The 22,124-nt window shown below is 39.9% G+C and overlaps 1 protein-coding gene across 2 annotated transcripts in view; it reads right to left on the reverse strand.

Annotated features, from left to right (window-relative positions):
• LOC122995369 (A disintegrin and metalloproteinase with thrombospondin motifs 2-like) overlaps nt 1-19,634 on the reverse strand; it is a 48,999-nt gene extending 29,365 nt beyond the window's left edge. For both annotated transcript variants that reach the window (XM_044370577.1, XM_044370576.1), the window contains exons 1-2: nt 19,438-19,634; nt 13,122-13,618 (exon numbers count right to left, since the gene is read on the reverse strand). In XM_044370577.1, coding sequence (XP_044226512.1) covers nt 13,122-13,618; nt 19,438-19,522 — 582 coding nt within the window. In that variant the 5' untranslated portion in view covers nt 19,523-19,634. The remainder of the gene's footprint in view (nt 1-13,121; nt 13,619-19,437) is intronic.
• Nucleotides 19,635-22,124: the final 2,490 nt, after the last annotated feature.

The raw sequence follows: 22,124 nt of genomic DNA on the forward strand, positions 1-22,124 counted from the left end.
GCTTAAGTCAGCATTAGTGAAGCCTGAGTCAGCATTATTAAAGTCTGAGTCAGCATTATTAAAGTCTGAGTCAGCATTATTAAAGTCTGAGTCAGCATTATTAACATTATTAGAGCTTGAGTCAGCATTATTAAAGCCTGAGTCAGCATTATTAAAGCCTGAGTCAGCATTATTAACATTATTAGAGCTTGAGTCAGCATTATTAAAGCCTGAGTCAGCATTATTAAAGCCTGAGTCAGCATTATTAACATTATTAAAGTCTGAGTCAGCATTATTAACATTATTAAAGCCTGAGTCAGCATTATTAACATTATTAAAGCCTGAGTCAGCACTATTAACATTATTAGAGCTTTAGTCAGCATTATTAAAGCCTGAGTCAGTATTATTAACATTATTAAAGCCTGAGTCAGCATTAATAACATTATTAAAGTCTGAATCAGCATGATTGAAGTCTGAGTCCACTTTTTTAAAGTCTGAGTCAGCAATATTAAAATGATTAAAGTCTAAGTGCGCAGTATCACATACACGCCAGTGTGATGGACAAGATGGCGTCCACTATGGCAGACGTCTTTGCTTCACCCTCCAGACACCAACGCTATTTAGTATTTATTTTAGTTTTAGTATGTATCTTTAATGCACAGTTCATGTACACAACAGTAAGATACAGTAGAGATGCACTTCTGGATATCAGTAAAGCTCACTACAAGCTTATTTTTAGCCTGTCTGACTTTCTTCATTGTCTGGATCCTGCTAATTCCTGCCAGCGAGACCCAACAGCAGCAGGTGAGCAGCGCAGCCAACGGACAGTGCGGCCAAGGCGGAAGCGTGGCAAGGGTGGTGGGCTACATGCTAGACTGAAGGCTAGGGCTACACGACCTCCACTACCCAGCAAGCTGCTAACTAACATTTGCTCCCTCGAAAACAAGATGCGTGAGCTGAGAACTGGGATTACGACCCAGTGTGAGATCAGAGAATGCTGCGCTCTCACAGAAAGCTGGCTCTCGGACAGCATGCCAGACGCCTCTATCCAGCTTCAAACACACTCCGTCCACCACACATCGGCCTCGGGGAAGATCAGAAGCAGCGGCATGGGTGTACGTGAACAACAGGTGGTGTTTGGACGTACATGTTGTTGAAAAACACTGTTCAGCTGACATAGAACTGTTGATGGTGAAGTGCAGACCCTTTTCCCTGCCGAGGGAGTTCAGCGCAGTGTTTATACTGGCTGTTTACATCCCGCCATGGACATGATCAGCAAACCAGAGACTGCAGGCCTGGACACTATGTTCATCGTAGCCGGTGATTTCAGCCACTGCAACCTTCAGAATGTCCTCCCAAAGCGCCATCAGCATGTGAGCTTTCCGACGAGGGAGAGTAACATTCTTGACCGAGTCTACAGCAATGTGAGAGGCGCCTACAAGGCTGCGCCGCGGCCGACAGTCCGACCACATCTCAGTGTTCCTCTAACCAGCCTACAGACAACTGCTCAAGCAAGCTCCCCCAATAAGTAAAATGGTTAAAGTATGGAATGAAGAGACTGAACTGGTGCTCCAGGACGACTGTTTTGAGAGTGCAAACTGGGAGGTGTTTAAACTGCTGCTTTGAGGGAAGACTCTACTGTTGATCTAGGGGAATATGCTTCTGGGGTAACTGGCTACATTAGCACATGCATGTATTGTTCCCACAAAATGCTGCAAGACATATCCAAACCAAAAGCCCTGGATTAACTGTTAAGTTAGGTATGTGCCACTGCATTTGTTTCAAGCAATGCTGACAAATACAAAAGGGCCAGATATGACCTGCATGATCTATCAAAGAGGCCAAGAGACAGTACAGATGCTGAAGCTGGAGGGATACTACTCCACCGCAGATTCCCGGCGCATGTGGCGAGGCCTGCAACACATCACAGATTACCAGCAGAGGAGCAGGGGGGCCACAACCAGCCAAGCCACACTGCCAGATGAGCTGAATGAGTTCTGCGCTTGCTTCGAGACCCTCAACACCGACTGACAGAGAGGGATTTTGGCCTCGGAGTGCACACAGAGCACATCGCTCACTGTGATGTCTTATGCACATCAGCTCCGAGGACCATAAACCCATGGATGGCAGCTGGCCCAGACAACATCCCCAGGCCTGCACTCAGGGTTTGCCCATCAGGAATGGCTGATGTGTTTGCAGACATCTGTAACCTGTCACTCGCACAAGTGTCTTTGCCCACCTGCTTCGAGTCCGCCACCATTGTGCCCCTCCCAAAGAAAAGCATTGTGACCTGTTCAAATGACTATTGTCCCGTTGCATTCACCTCAATCATGATGAAGTGTTTTGAGAGGACAGTCATGACCCACATCAAGAAGACCATCCCAGACACCTTGGACCCTCTGCAATTTGCTTGTCGTCAGAACCGGTCCACTGACGACACCGTCATCCACACAGCCCTCACACACTTAGAGGGCAAGGACACATATGTTAGAATGCTTTTTATAGACTACAGCTCAGCATTCAACACGGTCATCCCACATAAACTCTCTGAAAAGCTCCTCACCCTCAGACTGACACCCTCTCTTTGTAACTGGGAGCTGAACTTTCTAACAGACAGACCCCAGTCAGTCAGACCAGGCAATCACACATCAGGCACAGAAACTGGGGGAAGCATGGGGACCCCCCCCCCCAGGGCTGTGCTGAGTCCCCTGCTGTACACACTCTTCACGTACGACTGTGTGGCCTCCCAGAACAACGCCAGCATCATCAAATTTGCAGATGACACTAAAGTCATTGGACTGATCACTGGTGAAGTGGAGATGGCCTATAGAAGAGAGGCCTGGTGGCCTGGTGTCATGTCAACGATCTCTCCCTAAATGCAGACAAGGAGGAAGAAGGTGAGACAGAGGTAGAGAGGGTGAAAACCTTTAAATTCCTTGGTACCCGCATCAACAAGGATCTCACTTGGTCTCACAATACACGACAAATCCCAGCAGTGACTGTGCTTTCTTAGAAGGCTGAGGAGCATATTTGGCATGCCAACCACAATTCTCAGCACCTTCTACAGGTGTACGGTCGAGAGTTACCAGCTCCATCACAGTCTGATATGGACACTGCCCTGAGCAGGGCAGGAAGGAGCTCCAGCGTGTGATCAAAACTGCACAGTCCATCTCAGGAGCAGCTTTCCTCTCACTTTATGACATTTACAACACCAGGCTCATCAGGAGGGCAACATCATCAGGGACAGTTCACGCCAAACAACCTCCTCACACTCCTGCCATCAGGCAGACGCTACAGGAGTGGTTTACTGTGCATGTGATAATAAACTTCTTAATTCTTGAATCTTATTAAAGTCTGAGTCAGCATTATAAAAGTCTGAGTCAGCATTATTTAAGTCTGTGTCAGTGTTATTGATATTATTAAAGTCTGAGTCAGCATTATTAAAGTCTGAGTCAGCAATATTAACATTATTTAAGTCTGAGTCAGCATTATTAGAGTGAGTTAGCGATATTAACATTATTAAAGCTTAAGTCAGCATTATAAAAGTCTGAGTCAGCATTATTAAAAATTGTGTCAGCGATATTAAGATTATTAAAATCTGAGTCAGCATTATTATAGTATGAGTCAACGATATAAACATTATTAATGCCTGAGTCAGCATTAGCAAAGTCTGAGTCAGCATTATTAAAGCCTAAGTCAGCATTTTTAACATTCTTAAAGTCTGAGTCAGCATTATTAAAGTCTGAGTCAGCATTATTAACATTCTTAAAGTCTGAGTCAGTGTTATTAAAGTCTGAGTCAGCATTATTAACATTCTTAAAGTCTGAGTCAGTGTTATTAAAGTCTGAGTCAGCATTATTAACATTCTTAAAGTCTGAGTCAGCGTTATTAAAGTCTGAGTCAGCATTATTAACGTTATTTAAGTCTGAGTCAGCGTTATTAACATTATTAAAGTCTGAGTCAGCGTTATTAACATTATTAAAGTCTGAGTCAGCGTTATTAACATTCTTAAAGTCTGAGTCAGCATTATTTAAGTCTGAGTCAGCATTAACATTCTTAAAGTCTGAGTCAGCGTTATTAAAGTCTGAGTCAGCATTATTAACATTATTAAAGTCTGAGTCAGCGTTATTAACATTCTTAAAGTCTGAGTCAGTGTTATTAACATTATTAAAGTCTGAGTCAGCGTTATTAAAGTCTGAGTCAGCATTATTAACGTTATTTAAGTCTGAGTCAGCGTTATTAACATTATTAAAGTCTGAGTCAGCGTTATTAACATTATTAAAGTCTGAGTCAGCATTATTAACATTCTTAAAGTCTGAGTCAGTGTTATTAACATTCTTAAAGTCTGAGTCAGCGTTATTAACATTATTAAAGTCTGAGTCAGCATTATTAACATTATTAAAGTCTGAGTCAGCATTATTAACATTCTTAAAGTCTGAGTCAGCATTATTAACGTTATTTAAGTCTGAGTCAGCGTTATTAACATTATTAAAGTCTGAGTCAGCATTATTAACATTATTAAAGTCTGAGTCAGCATTATTAACATTATTAAAGTCTGAGTCAGCGTTATTAACATTCTTAAAGTCTGAGTCAGTGTTATTAACATTATTAAAGTCTGAGTCAGCATTATTAACATTATTAAAGTCTGAGTCAGCATTATTAACATTATTAAAGTCTGAGTCAGCGTTATTAACATTCTTAAAGTCTGAGTCAGTGTTATTAACATTATTAAAGTCTGAGTCAGCGTTATTAAAGTCTGAGTCAGCATTATTAACGTTATTTAAGTCTGAGTCAGCGTTATTAACATTATTAAAGTCTGAGTCAGCATTATTAACATTATTAAAGTCTGAGTCAGCATTATTAACATTATTAAAGTCTGAGTCAGCGTTATTAACATTCTTAAAGTCTGAGTCAGTGTTATTAACATTATTAAAGTCTGAGTCAGCATTATTAAAGTCTGAGTCAGCATTATTAACGTTATTTAAGTCTGAGTCAGCGTTATTAACATTCTTAAAGTCTGAGTCAGCATTATTAACGTTATTTAAGTCTGAGTCAGCGTTATTAACATTATTAAAGTCTGAGTCAGCGTTATTAACATTATTAAAGTCTGAGTCAGCGTTATTAACATAATTAAAGTCTGAGTCAGCGTTATTAACATTATTAAAGTCTGAGTCAGCATTATTAACATTATTTAAGTCTGAGTCAGCGTTATTAACATTATTAAAGTCTGAGTCAGCATTATTAACGTTATTTAAGTCTGAGTCAGCGTTATTAACATTATTAAAGTCTGAGTCAGCATTATTAACATTATTAAAGTCTGAGTCAGCGTTATTAACATTCTTAAAGTCTGAGTCAGCATTATTTAAGTCTGAGTCAGCATTAACATTCTTAAAGTCTGAGTCAGCGTTATTAAAGTCTGAGTCAGCATTATTAACATTATTAAAGTCTGAGTCAGCGTTATTAACATTCTTAAAGTCTGAGTCAGTGTTATTAAAGTCTGAGTCAGCATTATTAACGTTATTTAAGTCTGAGTCAGCGTTATTAACATTATTAAAGTCTGAGTCAGCGTTATTAACATTATTAAAGTCTGAGTCAGCGTTATTAACATTATTAAAGTCTGAGTCAGCGTTATTAACATTATTAAAGTCTGAGTCAGCATTATTAACATTCTTAAAGTCTGAGTCAGTGTTATTAACATTCTTAAAGTCTGAGTCAGCGTTATTAACATTATTAAAGTCTGAGTCAGCATTATTAACATTATTAAAGTCTGAGTCAGCATTATTAACATTCTTAAAGTCTGAGTCAGCATTATTAACGTTATTTAAGTCTGAGTCAGCGTTATTAACATTATTAAAGTCTGAGTCAGCATTATTAACATTATTAAAGTCTGAGTCAGCGTTATTAACATTCTTAAAGTCTGAGTCAGTGTTATTAACATTATTAAAGTCTGAGTCAGCGTTATTAAAGTCTGAGTCAGCATTATTAACGTTATTTAAGTCTGAGTCAGCGTTATTAACATTATTAAAGTCTGAGTCAGCATTATTAACATTATTAAAGTCTGAGTCAGCATTATTAACATTATTAAAGTCTGAGTCAGCGTTATTAACATTCTTAAAGTCTGAGTCAGTGTTATTAACATTATTAAAGTCTGAGTCAGCGTTATTAAAGTCTGAGTCAGCATTATTAACGTTATTTAAGTCTGAGTCAGCGTTATTAACATTCTTAAAGTCTGAGTCAGCATTATTAACGTTATTTAAGTCTGAGTCAGCGTTATTAACATTATTAAAGTCTGAGTCAGCGTTATTAACATTATTAAAGTCTGAGTCAGCGTTATTAACATTATTAAAGTCTGAGTCAGCGTTATTAACATTATTAAAGTCTGAGTCAGCATTATTAACATTATTTAAGTCTGAGTCAGCGTTATTAACATTATTAAAGTCTGAGTCAGCATTATTAACGTTATTTAAGTCTGAGTCAGCGTTATTAACATTATTAAAGTCTGAGTCAGCGTTATTAACATTATTAAAGTCTGAGTCAGCGTTATTAACATTATTAAAGTCTGAGTCAGCATTATTAACGTTATTTAAGTCTGAGTCAGCGTTATTAACATTATTAAAGTCTGAGTCAGCATTATTAACATTCTTAAAGTCTGAGTCAGCATTATTTAAGTCTGAGTTAGCATTATTAACATTATTAAAGTCTGAGTCAGCATTTTTAACATTCTTAAAGTCTGAGTCAGCATTTTTAACATTCTTAAAGTCTGAGTCAGCATTATTTAAGTCTGAGTCAGTGTTATTAAAGTCTGAGTCAGCATTATTAACGTTATTTAAGTCTGAGTCAGCGTTATTAACATTATTAAAGTCTGAGTCAGCGTTATTAACATTATTAAAGTCTGAGTCAGCGTTATTAACATTATTAAAGTCTGAGTCAGCGTTATTAACATTATTAAAGTCTGAGTCAGCGTTATTAACATTATTAAAGTCTGAGTCAGCATTATTAACATTATTTAAGTCTGAGTCAGCGTTATTAACATTATTAAAGTCTGAGTCAGCATTATTAACGTTATTTAAGTCTGAGTCAGCGTTATTAACATTATTAAAGTCTGAGTCAGCGTTATTAACATTATTAAAGTCTGAGTCAGCGTTATTAACATTCTTAAAGTCTGAGTCAGCATTATTTAAGTCTGAGTCAGCATTAACATTCTTAAAGTCTGAGTCAGCGTTATTAAAGTCTGAGTCAGCATTATTAACATTATTAAAGTCTGAGTCAGCGTTATTAACATTCTTAAAGTCTGAGTCAGTGTTATTAACATTATTAAAGTCTGAGTCAGCGTTATTAAAGTCTGAGTCAGCATTATTAACGTTATTTAAGTCTGAGTCAGCGTTATTAACATTATTAAAGTCTGAGTCAGCGTTATTAACATTATTAAAGTCTGAGTCAGCATTATTAACATTCTTAAAGTCTGAGTCAGTGTTATTAACATTCTTAAAGTCTGAGTCAGCGTTATTAACATTATTAAAGTCTGAGTCAGCGTTATTAACATTATTAAAGTCTGAGTCAGCATTATTAACATTCTTAAAGTCTGAGTCAGCATTATTAACGTTATTTAAGTCTGAGTCAGCGTTATTAACATTATTAAAGTCTGAGTCAGCATTATTAACATTATTAAAGTCTGAGTCAGCGTTATTAACATTCTTAAAGTCTGAGTCAGTGTTATTAACATTATTAAAGTCTGAGTCAGCGTTATTAAAGTCTGAGTCAGCATTATTAACGTTATTTAAGTCTGAGTCAGCGTTATTAACATTATTAAAGTCTGAGTCAGCATTATTAACATTATTAAAGTCTGAGTCAGCATTATTAACATTATTAAAGTCTGAGTCAGCGTTATTAACATTCTTAAAGTCTGAGTCAGTGTTATTAACATTATTAAAGTCTGAGTCAGCGTTATTAAAGTCTGAGTCAGCATTATTAACGTTATTTAAGTCTGAGTCAGCGTTATTAACATTATTAAAGTCTGAGTCAGCGTTATTAACATTATTAAAGTCTGAGTCAGCGTTATTAACATTATTAAAGTCTGAGTCAGCGTTATTAACATTATTAAAGTCTGAGTCAGCATTATTAACATTATTTAAGTCTGAGTCAGCGTTATTAACATTATTAAAGTCTGAGTCAGCATTATTAACGTTATTTAAGTCTGAGTCAGCGTTATTAACATTATTAAAGTCTGAGTCAGCGTTATTAACATTATTAAAGTCTGAGTCAGCGTTATTAACATTATTAAAGTCTGAGTCAGCATTATTAACATTCTTAAAGTCTGAGTCAGTGTTATTAACGTTATTTAAGTCTGAGTCAGCGTTATTAACATTATTAAAGTCTGAGTCAGCGTTATTAACATTATTAAAGTCTGAGTCAGCATTATTAACGTTATTTAAGTCTGAGTCAGCGTTATTAACATTATTAAAGTCTGAGTCAGCATTATTAACATTCTTAAAGTCTGAGTCAGCATTATTTAAGTCTGAGTTAGCATTATTAACATTATTAAAGTCTGAGTCAGCATTATTAACATTATTAAAGTCTGAGTCAGCATTATTAACGTTATTTAAGTCTGAGTCAGCGTTATTAACATTATTTAAGTCTGAGTCAGCGTTATTAACATTATTAAAGTCTGAGTCAGCATTATTAACATTATTAAAGTCTGAGTCAGCATTATTAACATTATTAAAGTCTGAGTCAGCGTTATTAACATTATTAAAGTCTGAGTCAGCGTTATTAACATTATTAAAGCCTGAGTCAGCATTATTAACATTATTAAAGTCTGAGTCAGCGTTATTAACATTATTAAAGTCTGAGTCAGCATTATTAACGTTATTTAAGTGTGAGTCAGCATTATTAACGTTATTTAAGTCTGAGTCAGCGTTATTAACATTATTAAAGTCTGAGTCAGCATTATTAACATTATTAAAGTCTGAGTCAGCATTATTAACATTATTAAAGTCTGAGTCAGCGTTATTAACATTATTAAAGTCTGAGTCAGCGTTATTAACATTATTAAAGCCTGAGTCAGCATTATTAACATTATTAAAGTCTGAGTCAGCGTTATTAACATTATTAAAGCCTGAGTCAGCATTATTAACGTTATTTAAGTGTGAGTCAGCATTATTAACGTTATTTAAGTCTGAGTCAGCGTTATTAACATTATTAAAGTCTGAGTCAGCGTTATTAACATTATTAAAGCCTGAGTCAGCATTATTAACATTATTAAAGTCTGAGTCAGCGTTATTAACATTATTAAAGCCTGAGTCAGCATTATTAACATTATTAAAGTCTGAGTCAGCATTATTAACATTATTAAAGTCTGAGTCAGCGTTATTAACATTATTAAAGCCTGAGTCAGCATTATTAACGTTATTTAAGTGTGAGTCAGCATTATTAACGTTATTTAAGTCTGAGTCAGCGTTATTAACATTATTAAAGTCTGAGTCAGCGTTATTAACATTATTAAAGCCTGAGTCAGCATTATTAACATTATTAAAGTCTGAGTCAGCGTTATTAAAGTCTGAGTCAGCATTATTAACATTATTAAAGTCTAAGTCAGCGTTATTAACATTATTAAAACCTGAGTCAGCATTATTAACATTATTTAAGTCTGAGTCAGCATTATTAACATTATTAAAGTCTAAGTCAGCATTATTAACATTCTTAAAGCCTCAGTCAGCATTATTAACATTATTAAAGTCTGAGTCAGCGTTATTAACATTATTAAAGTCTGAGTCAGCATTATTAACATTATTTAAGTCTGAGTCAGCATTATTAACATTATTAAAGTCTGAGTCAGCGTTATTAAAGTCTGAGTCAGCATTATTAACATTATTAAAGTCTGAGTCAGCATTATTAACATTATTAAAGTCTGAGTCAGCATTATTAACATTCTTAAAGCCTCAGTCAGCATTATTAACATTATTTAAGTCTGAGTCAGCATTATTAACATTATTAAAGTCTGAGTCAGCATTATTAACATTATTAAAGTCTGAGTCAGCATTATTAACATTATTTAAGTCTGAGTCAGCATTATTAACATTCTTAAAGCCTCAGTCAGCATTATTAACATTATTTAAGTCTGAGTCAGCATTATTAACATTATTTAAGTCTGAGTCAGCATTATTAAAGTCTGAGTCAGCATTATTAACATTATTTAAGTCTGAGTCAGCATTATTAACATTATTTAAGTCTGAGTCAGCATTATTAACATTATTAAAGTCTGAGTCAGCATTATTAACATTATTAAAGTCTGAGTCAGCATTATTAACATTATTTAAGTCTGAATCAGCATTATTAACATTATTAAAGTCTGAGTCAGCATTATTAACATTATTAGAGCTTGAGTCAGCATTATTAACATTATTAAAGTCTGAGTCAGCATTATTAACATTATTAAAGTCTGAGTCAGCGTTATTAACATTATTAAAGTCTGACTCAGCATAATTAAAGTCTGAGTCAGCATTATTAACATTATTAAAGTCTGAGTCAGCATTATTAACATTATTAAAGTCTGAGTCAGCATAATTAAAGTCTGACTCATCAGTACTGAAGTATGAGTCAGCAGTTTCTGGTTAATCTGAAGGTCAGTACTATAACTCAGTCTAATCCAGCAGCTCACTAGTGACCACAGACTGAAATCTGTCTGAACATAAACTGAACATTACAAACTTTAATCAGTTATATGTATTGTTTACTTCAGTTGTTCCTGTTATTGTGTCCATCTGCAGATATGTAATTGCTGTATATTCAGACTGATATCTCTGCTCTCCAGCTGCGGTTTTAACTGCAGTTACATCAGCTGCTGCAGCAGGAAAATATGTCTTTTTTCTTTTCCTCTCGTCAGTTTATGTCTTTTCCAACTCTCCTCATCCACTTTAAACGCCTCTCATCTTTCCTCCACATCTGGCTTCAATCAGCTGGCTCTAGCTCGCGCTGTAAGAAGTGAAGGTAAACGCAGACAGACCCGCACTCATCTCGCCGAGTTAAAGACGCTTCAGTCCGGTCATGTTGTACAGCGTTTGCTTTCTGTCTCTGCAGGCCTGAAATCATTTCTACTCTCACATGCATTTACGAGTTCTGGTAATCTGTTCATTGCTTCTCCTCTGCTTTCTGCTGCCTTAATGGACTTTTTAAAAGCATTTGATTTGTATTATCTTTGTGAGATGGAAAAGTGTTATAAAGGAATACTTTATGAATGTTATTGACTATCTTCTTTAATCTTTCCTTCGCTCTGTGTGGACTGTAGCTGAAACCTGCAGCAGTGAAACTCTGATGCCGTTTTAATGATATTTTAATAAGTTTCCTGTGTGTCAGTGAGCTCAGTAATATATTCTCCTCATGCTGCAGAGTTTCTGTCCTTCAGTGTTAAACTCGCTCTGTGGTTTAGCTGCTCTCATTGCTGCATGTACGGAAAGCCAGAAGGCTCAAAAAGCGCTAACAGCTGTCCAAACATCTGCCTCCATCAGCAGCTGAGTGGAGCTGCAGCTTCTTCACAGAGGATGATGATGATGATGATGATGATGATGATGATGTGGAGGTTTCTGTTATTGCTCCTTGAACAATCTCATCCAGCTGTTGTCTTATGATTTGTTTGTTCTTCCTGTTCTGCTTCTGAAATATATTTGAATTGTCTGATTTTATGGGTATGATTTTCCAGTTTTTATTTCATAGTTTCCAGTGTTTTTAAGGTCAGTACACTGGATTTATAGTTAACGGGCCTCATGCATGAATGTTTTATTACTTTTCTCTTATATTTGTTCTTGGACAAAGCAATAAGAAGGAAAATAAGAAAATCCTATGTGGGATTCAACAACCGCCTGAATGTGTCCTAAATCACATGTTTCAGCCTGATGAATGTCACCTGTTCATGAGATGTGATCATTAGCATAATCCGCTTCCATGTTTGTCGGTGAGTTTCATTCCCAAAGAGCAAAAACACTGAGCAGCTTCGAATCTGAAGACAAACACCTAACAGATGTAGGAGTGTCAGTTCAGGAGACCTGAAACCAAGATTATAGTCTACAGATGATGTTACACTGTCAGCTGCAACACAACATGATGCTGGACAGAGATCTGCAGACAGACAACAATTCAAACGTTGCAATCAGTTTGTTTTAATTTCAGCATCATCATTAATTCAGACTAGGGCATTATCAAGTCAAGAGAACAGATTAAGTTGTACTGGGTCGATCATGGACCAGTACAACTTAATCCCATGGATTAAGTTGTACTGGTCTCCTTGGATATGCAGCTGTGTGATGTCTGGGGAAGCAGAAGCCTCTCTGACTGGTTACCAAGGTTGGAGGGGGCCTCCCTCGACAACACAGATAGGTGAATGCGTCATTGGCATAACCAGATATTCAAACAGAAGTTCTGATGGTGACCTGAACTAACAACTAGACTCTTTTTTTTCATTATTGTAGGCTGATCTGTTGTAGTTAAAGACTAAGAGTCAGACCTTCAGAAGGCCGAACGCTGGATGTTTACTGTTTCAGTTCTCCGCTCGGCCGAGTGTTTCAATAAACATTTTCCGCATTAAGACATCAAAGGCTTGTGTGCACGTTCTCCACTGGGCTGCTGACCATCACTCAGTATTTCCACAGCAGAGACGATCTGTTCACAACACGCACGACAGGTCTTCACCACTTGTAAATTTCATTGGTGTCTCAGAGGAAATTCTAAGTACAACAGAAATTGATGTCCTTAAATCACTCCTATGCATAGTTTACACTGTTTGTGAATGAGGCCCATCGACCTTAAACATGAAAAAGTACCAGGAAGGTCAGAGATCATCCGTCGCCCACACCTTTCTTTACCTGCCGGATGTGACGTGTCCGTCAGCTGCTTCTGTTCTGAATCTGGTTCCAGGATCTGTTTTAAATCTTTATCTCTCCTCAGCCTTTCCATTAAAAAGTTGTGTTATAATAATAATTATAGAGCTGTAATATTATATATAATATTATATTAATATTTCAAGAATTAAGTCAGCATTTTGTCAGCCTGCTCTGCTATTACAGACTTAATCGTCATATATAACTTGTCTCAGATCTCAGTGAGGCCGTAGATCTGATGCTGGATTCAGATTCTAGTCATGTGACACCTACCAGTCCGTCACAGTTGCTGATGGCGACAGATGTGTCCTCCATGTTGGACACCTCTCCCGTGTAGAAGCAGCCGGTGTCTCCTATTGGCTGTGAGTGTTTCCGCCCTGACTCCTCCCACCACTCCATGGTGGCGGCGGGGGCGACGAGACGCGTGTTTGGACGCAGCCGCAGGTGCAGCTCCTGACCCAACACCGTCACGTTGTAGAAAAGCTCTGCCTCCTCAGTGCCGTAGCTCCGCCCCCTCCAGCTCGACCCCATCTGGTTGGACGGTGACATCTCTGTGGGCGGGGCCGACCTGTTTATGGGCGTGTCAGTTTGTGTCTGTGTGTTGTCTCTGTCCATGTTTGTGTCAGTGAGCGTATCCTCAGGAGAGTGGGCGTGTCTTTTGATGCGGTGCAGGCGGCGGGCGGAGACCGACGCTGACAGGAAACGCCCCTCCGAGTCGGTCCTGATTGGTCGAACGACACCGAACTCTGACAGAACCTGATGGAGAGAATCTGAGACAGAAAGGAAGTTTTATCTGCATGTTTCTTTTTATGATGTCACTGTGATGTCACCATATTCCACCATGTTCAGTTTAGTTTTGTTCATATAGGACTAAACCGTTTCCCAGTGACATTGTGTTAACAAGCGTAATCTCTGCCTGGATTATATTCCCAGGTTAAGTTTTGTGGACTGAATGAAGCTACATTTCTTTATGTCTCTGCAGTGGGAGGGAGGAGGTTGGAGGTCAGAGGTCGGGGCGGATGCAGGACTCTGACAGCAGAGACCCGGGTTTGGTTCAGGTTAGTGAAACATGTTGAGACTTTTTTCTGTATGAAACAGAGACCAGGATCTTTCTGTGACCTGAACCAAGTGCTGCCAGAGTCTGAACACGACCACAAACACTTTCATACTGCTGGAGTTTCTACCAGCGGATGTTTTACTGCAACATCAGATATGTTGATGGAAAACAAACAACCAGGTACGTTATCTGTGAAAATTTCAGTCATACATTCAGTATCAGCATTTTTGCAACTTAACTATGTTAATTAACAACATTTTCTCATTATGTTGAGAGAAAACAGGATTCACCCCTCCAAGAATCATCACCTTATCATGGTGGAGGGATCTGAGTGCCCCTCTGACCCTGGGAACTGTGTTGTCAGGGGCAATAGCCCCTGATAGGATCTCCCAAGGCAAATTATTCCCAGGTTATGGTCCAGACCAAGAACGTAGACCTCAATGAAGCTGCATTTCAGGTGTGTGTGAACTTCACCTGGAAGAGGGAGACTGGGACACCCTCCTGGAGCCAGGCCTGGGATTGGAGATCACCGGTGAGTGTCTGGTGGCCGGGTCTTGACCCGAGGGGCCCGGTTGGGCAAAGCCCAAAAAATAACATGGAGTCACCGCCCTTTGGACCCACCACCTGCAGGGATGGAGACTGGGGTCGGGTGTGTTGCCAAACAGGTGGCGGGCAGGGGTGGGGACCCGGATGTGCTGAAAACTAGTTCTAGGGATGTGGAATGGAGCAGAGCTGGTGCAGGAGGTGGAGCGGTATCGACTACATATAGTTGGGCTTGCCTCTATGCACAGCACCAGCTCTGGAATCAAGCTCCACGAGAGGGGCTGGACTCTCTTCTTTCCTGAGGTTGCCCAGGATGAGAGGCTCCGGGCCGGTGTGGGGATACTCATGAGTCCCCGGCTGAGCGCAGCGGCATGAGAGTGACCACATGTTGCTGAGAGAAGACTCTGACTGTTGTTTGAACGAATACACCAAACAGCAGTTCAGAGTATCTGGCCTTTTTGGAGTCTCTGGGTGGGGCCCTGGAGGGGGCGCAGCCCAGCAAGTCCATAGTTCTGCTTGGGGACCTCAACACTCACGTGGGCAATGACAGGGAAACCTGGAGGGGAGTGATCGGGAGGAATGGCCTGCCTAATCTGAACCCAAGTGGTGCACTGTTATTGGACTTCTGTGCTAGTCATGGATTGGCTGAAAAAGGAGGCCTTTCGTGTCTGGCTGTCCCAGGGGTCTCTGGAAGCAGCAGATGGGTATCAAAAGGGCAGCAGCTCAGGTGGTTGCTGAGGCAAAGACACCATGGAGATGGACTTTCAGTTGGCCTCAAAGAAGTTCTGGCAAACCGTCAGGCGGAAGATGGATGGATGGATGGAAAATAGGATTCAGCAGCATTACGTTTCTAACAAAATGTTATTTGCTGTTGCAGTTTAGTTGAATGAATGTATTTGTTGCCACATTAGACCAGGTCTAGTTTAAAAAAACACCATATTTACATGTCTAAGATGATTAACAAGTCGACTCCACAGACTTTTTCTGCGGCATACATCTTTATGATTGAGTTGGTCGTGTAATATCAGTAGTATTACAAAGAGTCACAGTAGTAGTACCATTAGTACTAACAGTACCGTTAGTACTACCAGTACTAGTAGTACAGTCTGTGTGGCTGAGTTTGAGCATAGTTACTGTAATCTAAAGCATAAATGAAGCATTACAGTACTAACAGTAACAACAGTAGCAGTAGTAACAGTATCAGGAGGAGTAATATCTGTAGTATTAGGAAGAGTTACAGTATCATTTACTACAAACAGGAGCTCTCTTCATCTTTATGTTCATCATCAGTTCAGTCAAAGTGTTACAGGAATGTGGAAGATCGACTCGAGCAGCGTTTTGTTTCTAACTAAATGTGTTGGCTGTTGAAGTTTGACATATGTGACCATAATTTCTAGGAGACAGTTGGGAGAGACTGATGACTCAAACCGACTGATAAACACACCACATGTTATAATCCTGAGAGAACAGAGATCCTCCTCCGCACTGAGAGGACGTCAGCTCATCTCTGAGGGAGAGAACAGTATCTATCTGAGGAAGGAAGGCGGCAGAACGCCTGTCTGAGGTCAAAGGTCAAACACACACACACACACACACACAGACACACACACACATACAGGATATGATGAAATACGATCTGAATCCTTCACATTCCCCAAACGCCAGAAACGCATAAACACAAAGATTTATAGGAAAAATGTGGAGAGGAACGTTCCTCTGAGTCACATGGAACAGAGACACGTTCCTCATTCAGCACAGTTTCCATCTGTTACTGAACCCATTAGAATATCAGAGAACACTGGGGACACTGGGAACACTGGGGGACACTGGGAACACTGGGACAGACTGTCAGGCTTGCTTTCCTGATCACTTCAGTGAGTGTTGTGTCCCACAGCTGAAACATGCCAACACACACTGATGCTCACTCGTCCTCACAACGCCTCACATCCAGAGCCACGTGTATCCCACAATGCACCACAGTATATTACAACACCTGTCCAGCAGTTGGCCTGTTCTAGGACTGACAATAATTGACAGACAAGAAGAAGTATATAAAATGGATTTATCCTGAATGTTATCATTCATATTTAAACAGTAAATGATGGCAGATCAGATGATTTGCACCTGGTATTAACAAAGAATCTGATAAGACTGATATCGTTAATAAAATATCTTATCCATCATCAAAGATGTAGAGACATATGTTTCATTCTTAAAAAATGTTACTCCACTCTGACTGCAACACATCACAGCAGCTGATTGGTCCATGTGCAGTGTTTTATTGATCATAATAAACCTCCACACTCTGAGGTCTGAACAGGAAATACGTCACACAGGAAGCAGATGCTGCAGATGCTGCAGGTGTGGGTGTTTCACCTTCACTGCAGAGGTCAGAGGTCAATCCTCTGTCAGATAACAACAACCACAGAAGAAGACCAAGCACCAATCATGCAAATATTAACACATTATTGACGACAATATTGACAGTAGTATTCACAGTAGGAGTACTGGTTGCAAAAGTAGTTGTAGTAGTAACAGTAGTAGAAGTTGCAGTAATACTACTGACAGTAGAAGCACTAACCATAACAGTAGTAGTAGTGGTAGTAGTGCTAATAGTAGTAGTACTAGTACCATTGGTAACAACAGTAGCAGTACTGACAGTAGTTTGGGAAGCAGTAATATCAGTAGTACTAGAAAGAGTTACAGTATAATTTACTATTAACATTTGCAGTTGTTCTAGTAGTAGCAGTACTACAGTAGTAGTAGTGACACTAGAAATACTAACCGCAGCAGTACCAGTGGTAGTAATACTACCAATAGTGACAGAAATACTAACAGTGGCATACGTAGTGGTAACAATGACAGTAGAAATACTTCACCGTGCGAGGCAAACATCTGGCTAACTGTAACAGTAGCAGTAGTAGTAATACTAATAGTAGTTACAGTAGTACTAACAGCAGTAGCAGCTGTACCATTAGTAGGAGTAGAAAACATTATATGAACAATGGTAGAGGAAGTAGTAGTACTGATGAAGGTTACATTAGTACAGTACACTAGTAGTATTAGTACCAGTAATAGTAGCAGTATTAACAGTAGTATGCTGTAATAATAGTAGTAGTAACAGTACAAATATGTGCAATAATAGTACCAACAGTGGTAACGGTAGTACTGACGGTAATGAATATTATTAACAGTGGTAGTTGTAGCACTAGTAGCACAAGTACTACTACTGCAACAGTAGTAGTAGTACTACTTATAGTAGCAGTATCAACAGGAGAATGGGTAGTAGGAGTTGTTGATGCAATAGTTGCAGTACAGTAATATTAACAGTCATAGTAATAAGTTACAAATATGATATTCACATTGGGAGTGGTAGTTGTTGGACTGCTAGCAACAATTGTGGTATTACTAGTAATAGTAGCAGTATTTACAGTAATAAGAGTAGTAGCAGGTTTAGCAATGGTAGTAGTAACTGTAGTAGGAGACGTAGAGAACCATCAGTAATTGTGGTATTACCACAGCCAGTAGTAACATTAGTATTAGTAATAGCACCAGTAGTAGTAATATTAGTACCACCAGTAGTAGTGGTAGTAGTAGTACAGTTGTCTCGCCTGTGCTGTGTACAGTTCTCTGCTGTTCCCTACATTATCAGTTGCTTATGTGATGTTGATCAACGTGTATTATACTGGTTCTCTGTTGAATAGTCTCTCCCCAAAACATCTCAGCATTAGTTCACTGCATAACTCATCACATGCAAAACGGTTGAACCAGTTGTTCTGGTCTGTCCAGCACGTTTTCTGTACATTTCTATCAGACTTTTGTGTAAATGTGCCCTGAATTGATGAACTGCTCTCAGGTGAATCTTTACTTTCACTAATGTGAAGTGTTACATCGACCAATCATCAACCAGTTCTCTAAATAAGCTCCGAGCTGCATCTCATGAATGTTCAGTGGGCGAGCACAGATAGACAACAACACAGTGTTATAATTTCTGAAAATGAACAGACTCAACAGCCGGGAAGAGGAGGAGGAGGAGGAGGAGGAGGAGGAGGAGGAAGAGGAGGCCAAAGACAAAGTCACGTTTCTGATGGAATACGTAAGGGTCACAACTGTGGACCGTGTTCTCCATCATGGTCTTACAATGACCGCGGCTGGTCGAAGCGTGCAGCTGCAACAGGTCCAATCCAACAATATGCACTGCACTGTAGTACTGTATACTTACTGTAATGCTTCATACAGTACAGAGTTTATTAAAAATACTTTATACAGATACATACTGTACATATACTGTAACACACAAACAAACAGTCAGAATCTTGTCTCCCACATACAGTGATGTGTAACTCTGTGCTGTTTGAACTGATGTATGCCACACAGAGAAAGTGCAGCCTTGTGCATTTTCATCCATTGTCATCAAAACCTGAGCCATAGTTTCCATCTTCACTGTCTGCTGTTTACTGCCAACATGGCTGACCGTTCTGACTGTCTTGTTTGTAAACAATGACACAAGTACTGGTCATTTCTGGTGGCGCTGACAGGTTCACTGACATAAATATTTACTTTTGAGAGATAAACTAAGGATTTTGAGCAAGTTACAGGCATTTGCAGGTAATCCATTGTCTGGTGCTGTTTGTACAAATTTGTTAGGAGAAATGAATTTACTGTGCTGCAAATGTTCAGGATGAATCGAGACATGTACCAAAGCAACTGAGAAAGACTGCAGTAACAGTTCTAACAGTAGTACTATCAGTAGTACTATCAGTAGTACTATCAGTCGTACTATCAGTAGTACTATCAGTAGTAACAGTAGTAGTATATTTCCAGCAGCAGTGTGTCTCACCTGTGTTGTTGGAGATGTTATACAAACTGTAACATCAACAGTACTTCTAACTGTATCAGTAGTATTAGTAACATTTCTAACAGTAGTACTATCAGTAGTAGTAGCAGTATTATCAGTAGTAGTATATTTCCAGCAGCAGTGTGTCTCACCTGTGTTGCCAGGGATGTAGACTGAGTGTAAACAGCTGATCTGCAGCAGAAACATTATCAATAATCCACAATGAAACTCATCCATCCTGAGAGAGAGACGGGTGGAGAGAGAGAGACAGGTAGAGAGAGAAAGACAGGTAGAGAGAGAGAGACAGACAGAGATAAATAGAGCGACAGCCACAGAGACGGACCGTCAGACTGAGAGCTGTATGCAGACTGAACTCTGGAACAGACACTCCTCCACTCTGTCATTATCTCCTCCCTCCTTCCCTCCGTCTGGCTGTCTCTCCTCCCACTCACTGCTCCGTCTGCAGTACTACAGCTGGTAATACTGCAGTACTACAGCTGGTTATACTGCAGTACTACAGCTGGTAATACTGCAGTACTACAGCTGGTTATACTGCAGTACTACAGCTGGTTATACTGCAGTACTACAGCTGGTTATACTGCAGTACTACAGCTGGTTATACTGCAGTACTACAGCTGGTAATACTGCAGTACTACAGCTGTAATACTGTAGTACTACAGCTGGTTATACTGCAGTACTACAGCTGGTAATACTGCAGTACTACAGCTGGTTATACTGCAGTACTACAGCTGGTAATACTGCAGTACTACAGCTGGTAATACTGCAGTACTACAGCTGTAATACTACAGTACTACAGCTGGTTATACTACAGTACTACAGCTGGTAATACTGCAGTACTACAGCTGGTTATACTACAGTACTACAGCTGGTTATACTGCAGTACTACAGCCGGTAATACTGCAGTACTGCAGCTGGTTATACTACAGTACTACAGCTGGTAATACTGCAGTACTACAGCTGGTAATACTGCAGTACTACAGCTGGTTATACTACAGTACTACAGCTGGTAATACTGCAGTACTACAGCTGGTTATACTACAGTACTACAGCTGGTTATACTGCAGTACTACAGCCGGTAATACTGCAGTACTGCAGCTGGTTATACTACAGTACTACAGCTGGTAATACTGCAGTACTACAGCTGGTAATACTGCAGTACTACAGCTGGTTATACTGCAGTACTACAGCTGGTAATACTGCAGTACTGCAGCTGGTAATACTGCAATACTACAGCCGGCAGTACTGCAGTACTATAGCCAGTAATACTGCTGTACTACAGTCGGCAGTACTGCAGTACTACAGCTGGCAATACTGCGGTACTACAGCCGGTAATACTGCACTACTACACCTCTATCACACCTGTCTGTATCACACCTGTCTGTATCACATCTGTCTGTATCACACCCGTCTCTATCACACCCGTCTGTATCACACCTGTCTGTATCACACCTGTCTGTATCACATCTGTCTGTATCACACCTGTCTGTATCACATCTGTCTGTATCACACCCGTCTGTATCACACCTGTCTGTATCACACCCGTCTGTATCACACCTGTCTGTATCACACCCGTCTCTATCACTCCTGTCTGTATCACACCTGTCTGTATCACACCCGTCTCTATCACTCCTGTCTGTATCACACCTGTCTGTATCACACCCGTCTCTATCACACCCGTCTGTATCACACCTGCCTGTATCACACCCGTCTCTATCACACCTGTCTGTATCACATCTGTCTGTATCACATCTGTCTGTATCACACCTGCCTGTATCACACCTGCCTGTATCACACCTGTCTATATCACACCTGTCTGTATCACACCTGCCTGTATCACATCTGTCTGTATCACACCTGCCTGTATCACACCTGCCTGTATCACACCTTCCTGTATCACACCTGTCTGTATCACACCTGCCTGTATCACACCTGTCTGTACACACCTGCCTGTATCACACCTGCCTGTATCACATCTGCCTGTATCACACCTGTCTGTATCACACCTGTCTGTATCACATCTGCCTGTATCACACCTGTCTGTATCACACCTGTCTGTACACACCTGTCTGTATCACACCTGCCTGTATCACACCTGTCTGTATCACACCTGCCTGTATCACACCTGTCTGTATCACACCTGTCTGTACACATCTGCCTGTATCACACCTGTCTGTATCACATCTGTCTGTATCACACCTGTCTGTATCACACCCATCTGTATCACATCTGTATCTCAAGTAAGTTCTAAATATCAACATTCGCCTTTTTTGCAAATGTATTTAACGCAGCACTGTGAACCAGGGACAAAAGGTGGATGATGGTTTAAACTGCGGTCTAAGGTCAGAGGGAGCGGACTGATGGTTTAAACTGCGGTCTAAGGTCAGAGGGGGTGGACTGATGGTTTAAACTGCGGTCTAAGGTCAGAGGGGGCGGACTGATGGTTTAAACTGCGGTCTAAGGTCAGAGGGAGCGGACTGATGGTTTAAACTGCGGTCTAAGGTTAGAGGGAGCGGACTGATGGTTTAAACTGCGGTCTAAGGTCAGAGGGAGCGGACAGATGGTTTAAACTGCGGTCTAAGGTCAGAGGGAGCGGACTGATGGTTTAAACTGCGGTCTAAGGTTAGAGGGGGCGGACTGATGGTTTAAACTGCGGTCTAAGGTCAGAGGGAGCGGACTGATGGTTTAAACTGCGGTCTAAGGTCAGAGGGAGCGGACTGATGGTTTAAACTGCGGTCTAAGGTCAGAGGGAGCGGACTGACCCGAATCTACTGAGTCTGTAGATGCCGTAGGATTCAGCTTGTAACACGCCTTGAGCTGT

The sequence above is a fragment of the Thunnus albacares genome, chromosome 13 (assembly GCF_914725855.1).
Source record: "Thunnus albacares chromosome 13, fThuAlb1.1, whole genome shotgun sequence".
Lineage (NCBI taxonomy): Eukaryota > Metazoa > Chordata > Actinopteri > Scombriformes > Scombridae > Thunnus > Thunnus albacares.